Here is a 14,042-nt window from a genome sequence, read left to right as displayed (position 1 = left end):
TGAGCAGAAAACTCCCATAATAAGGCTTTAAGCTTCATTCGGCCACTGAAGTAATGAATTTCCCATTACTGATGAAAATGTTAAGTGTATTTTCAAGCTCAAGAATCCCCAAATGGTATGCTGGTGTTCAATATGTAGGATGAACTCAATATGGAACATTATATGTCACTGGTTAAAACATAACAAAAAAACCCTCGAACAACTTTGGTCATTGGAACAAATTTGTGGTCAATGGTATTTAATTTTTCAAAAATTATTTCAATTGCCTTTTTAGGGTTCCAATCTAAAGCCTAAAATTCCACTTTCAAGCTGCCCTATTATGGCCTTAAAATTTGAATGGTTTTCTTTTAAGTGTGTCTGTAAATAAAAAAACACAACCTTCCATATCCATTATTTTACTCTTAGTCGTATATTATAACAAATAGAATAAAGTTGTGTATTACCACATAACCTTGACCGGAGTCTAGGGGAAACTACTGCTGATGGATGAATAACATTCCATCGTATAAGCTTACAATCTAAAATGTCACAAAATATCAAATGCAAACAAATATAAAATAAATTAAATATACAAGGGAACTTAAAGCTTGAACATGTTCATCAAAATGAATGTCGGGGCTTGGGTTCCCTACATGTGACAAATTCCAATTCAATACATTTATAACAAATCCAATTGGATCTCTACTAAACTTTCAGTTGGGAAAACCTGTATTTTGCCACTCGCACATTTTTGAAGTTGAACCAGGTCATAACTTGAGCAAAAAAAATGGAGTGTTTATATATATATATATAAATTAATAAATAAATGACATGAAGACAATTTCTCAAGCTTACACATTACATAGATAATTTGTTAATGTTGAATCATTTTTAAAGCAAGTAGAGAACATCATATATTCTTTAATTAAGCTCTTGTCCATATGTGAGAGCTGACTAAACATCTAAAATTACAACAGTTCGGTTACCCCGACTCCTGTTACCTAATGGTGTCAACAGCTGGTGTTGTCTGTATAAAAATAAAACAATTTCCAAGAAACAGCTGAATTATAATGGGGATAACCTGCTGTTTTCTCTGATTTGCCAACGTATATCTGTGGTTTTACTGCTGTTTGTAACAGCAAATCACACTGGGCTTATCCCCTACATAACGCCAAGCCCTGGCATTAATCTTGATGAACAGGGTTCCAAGAAAACACATGCAGCTTCATATCACCACACACATACACACACATATAATGAGCGTAGGATACACAATTCTTGTGCTGTATAAAAAAATCACTTGCATACATACACACGTTTATAAATTAAGAAATTTGTAAAGAACCATCTTGAAATCTACGGATTCAAAAGACCAAGGATATTTAGTGACGTTATCCAATACGAATAACATCAGTTTCCCACCGACAATTCTTTCAATGGATATTATTACTACTATATGCTCCAAGTTGCTGTTCAGTCTGAACACAGTTTAATATTCCATGACATTAAAACATTCTTTCGTCTCCAACTCAAATGAACAAACTTCTATTTACAGCTATTTCAGGGGCAACATGTTCTTTAAAGTTTAAAGATTAGATTACATAATTCAGCTCGAGTTGAAATTGTTTTGTAAATTCTCCCAAATACTTATTTACAGATTTGCATATTTCATTTTTATTTAGAAATGTCTGATGGCATGGGGGTGTTAATAGATAGGAAGAAAGCACATTGCTTATTAGGCTTGCATATCAAGTTCAAACTGGCCTTCAAAGTTCAAAGTTAAACAACAGATTTTTTTATTATTTATAACATTTCTTAAAGTAAAGAATATTCAAAATGTTTCGAAGAGCTCGACTGATATGTTTTCGATGAAGGATTGAATTACCTCAGTGCACCCATTCTCGGATTGTTTTTTTCCCCCTGTCCCAACTTGTGCACCAAGACCGATATATCAAAGGCCAAGGTATGTGCTGTTCTGTCTGTGGGAAAGTGCATATGGAAAAATGTGGGTTTGCTCGAAGACTATATGTCAAAATTACTAAATATTTTACATCCAACAGCCAATGATTAATTCATGTGCTCTAGTGGTGTCGTTAAACAAAAAACCCTAATTTTTCATTAAAGCCACACACCCTAGTTCCATCCAGCGAAAATAAATTATAATTTGGTTAATCTACAAACCTGTAACACACTTAGATCAAGTTTTTATCAAATGGAGTGAAAAAGCAGGTCTTATATCGATAAATACCATGGGAATCCCCATGTCCCAATTGCTTAAAATAATTTTGAAAGTTTGTATTCTGATGTCACCAGTAGAAGCACAACAATGCCTATGTCACCACAAATTTCACAGACTTGGGGTGCGTTCTTTTCACCTCTCCTGTTCCAACTGTTCTGTCCTGGTTGTATCCCCTCTCCAGATATCATAGGACTTGGCAAAATTATTGGTTTTAAGGGTTTGTAACGTTTTGTATTGAGATACTTACTTGTCTGAGAACTTTATTGTTACTGAAAATGTTCACGAACTGTGAAGAAAAATCTCACAAATGAACAACAAATCGGATGTTGATTGCGCGAACCGTGCACGAGAAAACAAACCGAACCAAAATGATAACAGTCACGTGGTATACCAACGTCTGTGACATTGAAATGGAAATATCCCGTCTAAAAATAGATTAGACCTTGTCTGCTCCACGGTTTTTTTTCAAACGTGTGTCCGTTTTTCAGAAATACGAAAAATGTATTTTGTGGTATTACAAACACCAGGATTACCAAAAAACACTTCAGGTGAATGGAAATGTATATTCTAAATAATAAACGGCAAGTAAATTGCAATTTTATTTGTGAAAACTAGGGTGTGTCCCTTTAAGTTAATTATGGTTTTACTTTGTCCTAATTTTTAATAAATTATGCCCACCTCAAAAGAAGTTTAAAGTGTTGAAAGGCAATAAATCTCTTGTAACTTAACATTAGGTTAAGCAATACTGACAAATAATGTAAATTGAGGTAACTTATTGTAGTTGGGTTTTTTTCATATTCATAAAACTACAATAAAGATGGTCCCAGCTGTTTTAGTTTGCCTAAAACAAAACTACAGCCTTATTAAGTTACATATAACACACATGCTTATAGACTGGCAGTCATAAATCAGTCATCATCATCTATTGTAATAATTTCACCAACACAAATGCAGTCATCGTCGTCATCATCACTAACAGGACGTTTGTCTATGATGGGTAAAACAGGACTTGTACAATTGGAGAGTTTCACACTGGAGTTCGACACAACAGATGCTTTACACTGATCACCTTTGACCACTTTCTGTGGCCAGTCATGGTCGTCGTCGATGGAAGAAGAAATGCAGCCAATTCTGCCAAGCTCTTTGCGAATAATTGTACTAGGACTCGTCTTCAAACTGTACACCGAAGAGATCTTCAGACTGTGACTTGATTCATTCGGCAGATCATCGTCAACTTCTGCCGCCAGATGATTTATGTGACTTGTCCTATCACTGGGCGACATAGTCCGAGAGTTATTTTGACATGTACTAGCAGCACTCAATACACTGTGATCACCATTCATGTGGTTAATACCCTGAACAGCACCGGATGTTTTCACCAACACATTTTTCAGTGCACTCTGCAGCTTCTCGTACGATTTAGGCAGTGTGGATTGATATGGCTGAAAAGTATCACTCTGCAACTTGTTTTTCAGGAGATTTATCTTATTCTCAGCCTCATGATTACCATGCAGTTTTCTATGGGAAATGCCATCATCATCAAGATCTTGTCGCACCTGGAAGTTTTGCTTCCTCCTATTGCTACCTTGTACCTGATTCAGACCAATGGGAGCATTTTCATTTTCACTCCTTGCCACCAAACTTTCAGCTTTGCTGACTGGCATCGATATGTGTTGTGAGACAGGTACATACACCATCTTTGACGATGTGTCCCCGTTGTTTGCGTTAAACTGTTTTTCCACTTTCTTCACCAAAAAACATGGTCTCGGTTCGGACATTAAGCATTGCATTCGTCTGTCGGCAAGTACATTGCCAAGCACCGGCTTCATGACTGCAGGATTTAACATAGTGCGTCCTAAAGGTGGTCTGTACACACGGCTCAAACTCTGCTGCTGCTGCGTGGACTGTCGGTTGATGTTTGACATCGGAATGTCCACAGCAACAATAGAAATATCGTCATCTATAGTCCACACAGTGTTGTCGTGAAACATGGGCTTGGCCCACTGTTTTATTTCGTCGTCCGTCACGCGGTTCAGCACCACTTTACAGTTTTTCATCAATCTCTTCAACCGCCGACTGCGTTCAGTTAGACCCGTTTTGACGCGTATCAGGAACTTTTTCTTGTCCGCCTTAGAGAATTTTATTTCATGTGAGTGTTTTGGAATACCCCGTTTCCTCCGTTTGAATGTCACTGGGAAGTCCTGCGGTCGAATTCGGAGCTTGTCGGTAAACTCCGGCCTGGGCGCGGTGCCGCAGTATTCAGCAGGGTTGTAGATGATGTTCAGAGTATTCTCCCCCCGCATGTGTTTCTTGAGCCTCATCCCGAGGTGAGAGCTGAATGGGATGCGAAGAAGACAGCCTTGTATCTGCGACGTGCAGTCCTCGAGCTGGTCTCCTTCGCAGTGGCCATACTCCAATGCACTGAAGCTGAGTCGTTTCCTCGGACAATTCTCCAGATCACGACTCATTTGAGATATTAACGTTCTCGACGACCTCGGCGAACAAATTTGATGCTGGTCAAACTCATCAACAGACAAAACATCACAATTAATGTTGACTTCTTTCTTTATGACCATCTCATCTCGTTCATGCTGGCTTGTTGTCTTTAACCCAAGAGTATTTAAAAATTCAATCTTAGTTAGTGTGCGTGGTACAGTAGATGGATGCAGTACTGGAGATGTATGCAGTTTTGTAGATGCTTGCTGCACTGCAGACAGTCTTCGGGCACATTTAGGTCCTAGAAGTTTAGGCTTGGGTGGATTAGTTTTAACTTCAAAATGAGATTTAAAGTTTTTACTGTTTCCTATAAGGTACATTGGTCCAGTGGTTGTGGTCTGCACCTCCAGATTAATTTCATCAATGTCGCTCTCCTCACTGTAAATGACAATCTCATCATCGCTGCTGTCGCTGGCATCACTCTCTACTATTTCCTCAACCTCCAAGTCCATCAGCTCATCCACAGCCTGAGCATGCTCCTCATTTTCTGTAAGGAGAAATCAAACATTCATACACAAGAACAAGACATTTCTACGGTTCACTAGCAGCTTACACATTTTCAAGTCGGAACATTTATAACCTGACCTCAATGGCATTTTATTCTAGTACAGCACACAGGTCTGAACATCCCAACAACCAATGCAATTACTTAAATTGTTTATGCATCCTCTTCCACCGGTTCCAGTCATGTGACGGCAACATCTTTCAGCTTTCAACTGAGTGACCATTACCCTACAGGCCCTAATCTTGCCGGCGAAATTAGCATTTATTTTCGCTGAAAGTCAGCTACGTCGCCGAGTTATTAGCAGTAGTAAGAATTTGAAGTCGCTGTAATATTCTGGACTTAATCCAATTTCAAAAATGAAATGACATCAAGAAGGACGCACTCAACACATTTTATTTGCGGTTATATGGGTCAGACATATGGTTACGGACCACACAGGTACTGAGAGAGGAAACCCACTGTCTTTGTGGAAACTGGAAAAATGTTATGAAATGTACCGATAAATGATCACTTTGCCTGTGTTTTGTTTTTTGTTTTTTTATTATCAAACTTCACCCCTTTCTTCTGGGAAGGGAGAAGTCACTTCAGCTATTTTTTGAATTCTAGATTAAAGCCTGACCCAAGACGTTCATGAAAAGAAAAAGAAACTTAACTTGACTTCTGCATTCAACAGCAGACAGCAGATTCTAAAAAGCAAAATGCAATCACAACCAATATTCATGTATGCTAATTACATAATTACCATATTTAAGAAAGAAAGAAAGAAATTAAACATACCTTCAATTCTGTTTGATTCACATGTTTCCAGCTGACAAGATTCATCCATCTGAAAAAAAAAAACACCCATAAAAATAATAAATCAAATGTACACTCAAGGATGCATCTATCTAAAAATAAAACAAATGTTAAAGCACTAAGTACAATGTAGTCACCTCTATTAATCAGACTGACCTATCTCTAGTGATGGACACTAAGTACAATGTAGTCACCTCTATTAATCAGACTGACCTATCTCTTAGTGATGGCAACTAAGTACAGTGTAGTCACTTCTATTAATCAGACTGACCTATCTCTAGTGATGGACACTAAGTACAATGTAGTCACCTCTATTAATCAGACTGACCTATCTCTTAGTGATGGCAACTAAGTACAGTGTAGTCACTTCTATTACTCAGACTGACCTATCTCTAGTGATGGAAACTAAGTACAGTGTAGTCACCTCTATTACTCAGACTGACCTATCTCTCAGTGATGACAACTAAGTACAGTGTAGTCGCCTCTATTAATCAGACTGACCTATCTCTAGTGATGGACACTAAGTACAGTGTAGTCACCTCTATTAATCAGACTGACCTATCTCTAGTGATGGCAACTAAGTACAGTGTAGTCGGCTCTATTAATCAGACTGACCTATCTCTAGTGATGGAAACCAAGTACAATGTAGTCACCTCTATTAATCAGACTGACCGATCTCTTAGTGATGGCAACTAAGTACAGTGTAGTCACCTCTATTAATCAGACTGACCTATGTCTAGTGATGGCAACTAAGTAGTGTAGTCGGCTCTATTAATCAGACTGACCTATCTCCAGTGATGGCAACTAAGTACAGTGTAGTCGGCTCTATTAATCAGACTGACCTATCTCCAGTGAAGGCAACTAAGTACAATGTAGTCACCTCTATTACTCAGACTGACCTATCTCCAGTGATGGCAACTAAGTACAATGTAGTCACCTATATTACTCAGACTGACCTATCTCTAGTGATGGCAACTAAGTACAATGTAGTCACCTCTATTATTCAGACTGACCTATCTCTTACAGGGGTTTCCCTAGAGCGATAAGCCGACACGGCCTGTGCTCCCTTAGCCAGCCAAGTAAGCGCCTTCATGTCTGGTAAGCGCCTTAACTGCAGGACCGTGTCGGCTTAATTTGTAACATGTATACAAAACAATGGAGCTGTGATCCGTAACGTCATTCACCACACATTATCACACTTCCATTTGGTATCTCTGCAATTCTTTAGATGTTCACTTTGAGGTCCATTGATCGCACCGTTTTAATTGTCGGCGGGCTTGTGCTGGTCACGTGGTACAGGTTATCCCAAGGGCTGAGTTCAGCCAGACCGAGCGAAAACAAAACGTTCGCTACACTGGTTTGTGTGCTTCACGTTAAACCAAATGGACACGACAGACACCAATCAAATAGTTCGCGAACATTAGGAAGTACGTTCGTTGGCTGAACTGAGGAAAGCTCTTGGCGTAATATACGTCACGCTTCAGAGTCAGCTGACACCCACGTGTCAAGAGACATCGTTGCGGACATTAAACAGTACAGTGACACAGAAGTAAATCTTGATGTAAATTTGTAGAAAAGCAATAGTTGTTTGCATCAATGAATACCTAACTGCAGTTTCGGTTATTTCCTTTGTCTTTGTTAATTTTGTACCTATGGTCGTGAGCACGCATGCAGATTGTGATCGCGGGAAATGAACATGCAGTATTTATACAAATTGTAGTTACACGTACACTGAATTAGTTTACAATAATCATATTTGTTAGACAATGCTAGATATATATTTGTAAAACTGTGAGGTGACATTTAATAAGGTAGCTGGATTTTAAAAAGACCGTAAAATTTTATTTTATTACCTTTTTTTTATTTTTTTATAAATGAATATACTGTGACGTCAACATTCTTAGCTTAGGTATTTTACAAGCAGAAATCCCAACAAGCATTTAACATGACGCTGAAATCAACAGCAACAACATGGCCCAAATTATGAAATTGTTGGGGGTGGGGAATTGATGGGTTATTTTTTTTAAAGTTTTACCCCCACCCCCCACCCCACCCCAAAACCCCCCAAAAAACCCCAACATGATTTGATGGATTGAAGGCTGTTTTCAACCCACTACCCCACTTCTTTTGGCTTGATTTTTGTCTTATAATGATGCTAAATATGTAAGCGCCTTAAAAAAATCCTGGGGAAAGGCCTGTCTTAGTGATGGCAACTAAGTACAGTGTAGTCACCTCTATTACTCAGACTGACCTATTTCTCAGTGATGTTTGTGATAAATTATAATTGAAACTTGATTGTTGGGCTTTAACAACCCATTATAAAAATGCATATCAAATGTCACGAAAGATCTTATCTGTAATGGTTCCTACAGATTAGACAAAATTTGATATCAATGGAAATGTTTTATTTAACGACATGCTCAACACATTTTAATTACGGTTATATGGTGTCGGACATTAAGGACCACACAGATATTGAGAGAGAAAATCTGTTGTCGCCACTTCATGGACTACTCCAATTAGCAGCAAGGGATCTTTTAAAACCACTTTTTAAACTAAACATTCCCAGATATTTTCCATGGAAAACGAAGAACTAAAGCTGCTCTACTCTGAATTAATATATTTCCTGTGTTCTATTATTATTTCCGGTGAGTGTCATGTGCAAAACAGTGGGAAATATGAATTGGGGCATGTCAACTGGCGTGGCGTCGGGTGAGATATCTCCCCTGCAGTAGTCATAATGTTAAAAACAATCTAATACTTTTTAGAACCACCCTATTAAAAATTACAAGAATTACAGGAAACTGATTTTTAAATCTTGCAGAGTAGGATATAAGTTCACCTCTGGCTTGTGTTCTGGTTTCAAAAGATCAGCACGACCCAAATACTGGTAGCACTTTGTCACAATCTGTCTCAACGCATCAACAGAACCACTGTCATTCTGCAATACAAACACAAATGTATGTTATCACTTTAATATAAGAAAGCATACTGGCTGGTTAATACGCTCACATGGCTGGCAACATATATACTGCAAGTGAAATTCTGTTATGGCGATTTAAATTTGCAAAACACTTGCCTTTTGGCCAGTAGATTATCTTGTCAGCATCAAACTAATTTTAACACATTTTAGTTTACTGTATTAGTCAGAAGACACATGTATTGAGAATCAAAACTGTAAATTAAAATTTCTGTGTTTCGGATAGCCGAAGTCGGTCAAAGTATGCCGATATTACACTCTGAGCTCTTCGGTCGATTTGACATGCATTATTGTTACATATGCCAAACTATTCCTACTAATAAATTATTACCTACACCGAAAGCAGTAAACCAAATGCTGAGATCTTGACTAACCAATGACAGGAATGAAAATGACATTGGACAATAACTCTGGAAAACTTTTCAGGAACTTGAAATAATTTTTAGGATGTGAGTGTAAGCATTTCGTTAAAGAGGAACCGTTTTCAGATAGCACTGAAACCTTAATACAGCCCTGAACGTAACAGTCATATGGAGACACTCCTGTTACATTACAAAGTTTCTGTTGTTGGTGTACATGTACTAAAATCTTTCAGTTTGCTTCAAACTGCTTTCAATGGCAGGTGGGTCAACAGTTACTTCTTGGAATCCACTTGCTCAAAGTGCATCAATGTTTTATTAGGGCAACTAAATTTACTTTAAGAACTTTATTCACATTATACAGTAAGCAAAAATGCAGGGCTAAAAATTCAGTTCTAAACATTTTCACAGAATTCTGTGTTATATGCTACTAACTGTATATGGATTGAAAAAACCCCAACCCTTACTATTTACTGGAAAGAATAACCAATTTGTCAATAACAGTTTAGGGCAATTCCACACTAAAGTGGACATGGAGTGAAAAAATCAAATCATATTATTCCTTATATATTAAGATTGTTTTTAATGTAAAAATGTCTGGAGAATCCAAATCTGATAAGTAAAATATTGTAAAATAAATGGTTGTGTTTGACTTTAGCTATTTTATGAGGATACCGTCACACTAAAAATATGACACTTCCGTAATACACACTGAATTTATGTACAGCAGCCATGTAATTGAAGGTAATATTCTTTTTATTAGTGTTTTTGTTTTACCACTAACAAAGTACTACACTTCATAATCCACTTTAATGAACAAAAATTATTTTTTTAGATTTAGGAGAAATTAGAAAACATAGAATCAGTTTGTAATTCCGTTACCGAAAACAAACAAAAGGTTAGACTGTATTATTCATTTATATGTAATCAAGGAATCAACTCATATTCTCTGAGTATATGTTAATGAACATAATCAGACACATTTACTTTCAAATTCATATATTATTAGTAAAATTATAAAGCTGTAAACATATCTAATTCCGTTACCATAGGTTTGTAATTCCGTTACCGTCTTTGGTATATAGTGTCAAGAAACACTTTAATATAAACCTACATAGTACTAAAATGCTACACTCTTATCCATATACACCAATACATCAAGTGATGTAACAATAGGAAGATATACAAAATCTTTTTTAAAAATCCATATGGTAATAGTACTAGTAGTGGCTCCAAATGCATTTGCAGAACACCCATAGCAAATATAAATGTCATCCATTAACAATACAGAAATTAAGGAAATCTGATCAACTTTAACCAAATAGTACTACTTAAAAGCTTCATTATGCTGACTAAACATCTGCAATATCCATGACAAAATTCAAGTTATAATCAAAACCTACTAGAATTATATCGGGGCTCAAAATATGAAGTAAAATATGGCCTGCCATTATTACTATTTTTAAATAGCAGGCAAAAAGAAATATGGCCTGCTGTGAAACAAAAATGGCCTGCTGTGAAACAAAAATGGCCTGCTGTAACGTGAATGTAGGGTTTGGGACAATGTGTGGAAAATTAGGACCTCTGATGTGTAGTTTAGAGCATTATAAAATTAAAATATAACAGAATTATGAGCTCGGCCTCAGCTAAATAGAAGATGAGATGATCGTATGTACATCTGTTTTTTGAAAAATGACACGATTTTGAGTTAATTTTAGCAGGTGAATGGTTATTTCACTTGCAAGATTTAAAAATAGACTTCTTATCACTTTTTGCAGGCCGCTATTTCAAGCCCTGTACATATATCTTTAAACATATATAGGGTCCAGAAAGTGGAAATGTAACATAACATATCTACTTGAAGCAAACTTTAATTTTACTTTATCCAAAGGCATTTATTGACTGTACATGTATTTAATAATTTATATTTAAATTACAGGATATCCAAAAAATGGAAAGTATCATTCTAATTACCAACATTATGCTTTTAAATGTATATAATGGGCAAAAAGAAAGCAACCGTTTTATAGTGTTAATCCTGTCTTTACAAGGAAATCTAATCTGAGTAAAATTCTTAAAATGGAAAGATGGCATGTTTGGTTGGCCAAAGAAGAAAATACTGGTGTTTTGAATGTTGTCATGTATGTTACCATAACCTCAGATAGATGAGGAATTTTATTATTAGGCATAATATCTTTCACTTATCGTAATACAATCTAGATGTTTGACAGTCAGTCTATATAATTTTAATTGGCCTGTGTTCCTTTGACCTGGTGTAATTCTCTTTGTTATTAACAATGTCACTGTTCAATAATTTTTTTCAATTGCTGTCAAACATTTTAAACATTTACTATGTAATATGTACACAGTTTAGCGCTAGTTTAAATCTCCACTCATATACATGTACGTGTACATGTTACCGATATTGAAACTAGTTATCATTTGAAATATTAATATGATTGCTTGAAACAAGTATACTGAATTATTATTTAACTTATAAAATTATGCAACATATTTGCAAATCAAATTTAAAGTAAATAAATCTTATTTTTCAACAGTAAATTCAGAGCGGTAATTCCGTTACCGAACTGTGTAATTCCGTTACCGGCATTCAATGTTGTACAACAAAATTATGAAAAGATAATTTGTAATATAATTTCTATTTTGTTAATCACAAGTCATTAGGTCATCATTCCATCATGAAGATAAATAATTATTTCATCATACTTCAGAGTTTGTTGATGTTTTGCGGTGCCTGTAAAAATGGTGTCCATTTTTACGTAATTCCGTTACCAAACTTTAATTAAGTACTCATGCACTACACCTTGCAGTAGGGAGTCTCACTTCTGCCCATGACAAGGACTAGTGCAGTACTAGTGTATTACATAGTTACATCATTATGATAATTTTTCTTATGTGGACTAGCTGAGTTTAATGCCTGAAATATCTCTCCAACTCGTAATTCCGTTACCGTGGAATTGCCCTTTATCCAATTTTAAAGCTAAAAACCCCCCCAACCCCCCCCCCCAAAACTAACAGTTTTTAGTTGTTGGTTCCATTTTATCTTTACAGTCAGTGTTTTTTTAGGTGTCTTACCAGTCCCAAGTTCAGCCAGCAAATGTTTCGCTAACGTTCGCAAACTATTTGATTGGTTTCCAATGTGACCATTTGGTTTACCATAAACCGCACAAACCAGTCTGGCTGAACGTAACCCATTACTTTTCGAAGATTGCTCATTCATAAACAGTGCATGGGATACTTTTGCCGATGTATTTTGCTCATTGGTTCAATGTTTGTATGGATATTACTGAAGCAAATTTTCACAACTGACAAAAAGATTTATTGATTAAAAGAGCAGGATTCAAGGTTAGGAACATAATATCAGCGAACTAACATAGAAATGTTTGATGTCTTACTAAATTTGGGAACACTTAAAGTTACATTCTCTGGTTACCATATTATAACATCATGTACAAATATGAAATACAAGCACAAATGCACTTTTAAAAAAACTTGTGTGTTAGCTATGAACGGAGATCGTCAAAAGTATACGCTCGATTCGTCGCCTGTACCGCCATTGCTCGGCAAAGCACAAACGACAGCCTGTTGTCAGTTTCAGTTAACGTGCGCTTGTGGATTTGAAATTGTAGGGTTAGTCTCAAAAAATGAAATGAGAAATCTTGCACTGTACGAAGAATGTTTGGTTAAGAATACAGTACTAAAGTCTTTCGTTAAAATCGGGTTGATCTTGACAACGTATTATTGACAATCGTACCTTCCTATTTCAGAATTAATATTTTATAAAGTGTTAGTAGAACTTTCAAAGTTTAGTTTATATACTAGTAACACATTGATCATGTTTATATTTTTAAAATAAAATACACTAACGTAGACAATGAACTTTTCATTTCTTAATTTTATGTGTGTTAAAATCAACAAATTCAAATAAATATTCTTTCGTTTGGAAAGGGTAAAGTTAGGTTTTTTGGTTTAACAAAATCAATGTTAGAGCATACTGATTTAAGAGGAAACGGGTGCATGTGCAGGGGGCGGGTATTGGGCATCAAAACCCTTACCCGCCCAAGCTAAAAAAAATAAAAAATTGAAATATAAAACACCTTTTTAGGTCTAAGTAATGAATAGAAATAACACAGTCTTGATAAATGTTACGTAAATCAAACACAACACCCTCTTTCTCTACCCCTAGAGCATTACATAATTATGAACACCCCCTTACATGTAATGTGTATGCCAACTGCTGGCCACTGTAAAAATTTCAAGACAAATCTCCCACAAACTCCTGGAAAGGTGTTGAACCATACCTCTATGGATATAAATATGTTTTGGAGATATGACACGACCCCTTAATCAAGACAGTTAAATTTGTTCAAAATCACGAGAGAAGCTCAGTGCCTGCGCAAATCAAGTAGTCCCAGTTCTACTGGCGTCCCGCTAAAAGAAGAAAATCAAAGCTGGCCATCGAGTTTGTAGTTGACCTAGATAATGTAGATAAGCGAGCATTGCGAAACTATAGCGATGTGGTGGACCTTTTATGTACCAAACAGAACTGAATCATCTATTCTGTATGTTTAAATAATAAAAATATTCCTGAGAAATATTGTTATTATGAAAGAACTGAACAAACATATTCCTTTCGGTTCTCTTCACTGGCAATTTGGTTCATAGAAA

The 14,042-nt window shown here is 36.2% G+C and overlaps 1 protein-coding gene across 3 annotated transcripts in view; it reads right to left on the bottom strand.

Moving 5' to 3' along the window:
• Window positions 1–2,727: 2,727 nt before the first annotated feature.
• LOC121367429 overlaps window positions 2,728–14,042 on the bottom strand; it is a 31,870-nt gene continuing 20,555 nt past the window's right edge. For all 3 annotated transcript variants that reach the window (XM_041491594.1, XM_041491595.1, XM_041491596.1), the window contains 3 exons: window positions 8,857–8,955; window positions 5,997–6,045; window positions 2,728–5,201 (listed from right to left, as the gene is read on the bottom strand). In XM_041491594.1, the coding sequence (XP_041347528.1) occupies window positions 3,127–5,201; window positions 5,997–6,045; window positions 8,857–8,955 (2,223 nt within the window). In that variant the 3' untranslated portion in view covers window positions 2,728–3,126. The remainder of the gene's footprint in view (window positions 5,202–5,996; window positions 6,046–8,856; window positions 8,956–14,042) is intronic.

Source organism: Gigantopelta aegis, chromosome 3 (assembly GCF_016097555.1).
Source record: "Gigantopelta aegis isolate Gae_Host chromosome 3, Gae_host_genome, whole genome shotgun sequence".
Lineage (NCBI taxonomy): Eukaryota > Metazoa > Mollusca > Gastropoda > Neomphalida > Peltospiridae > Gigantopelta > Gigantopelta aegis.
This window is presented reverse-complemented; position numbering and strand designations above follow the sequence as displayed.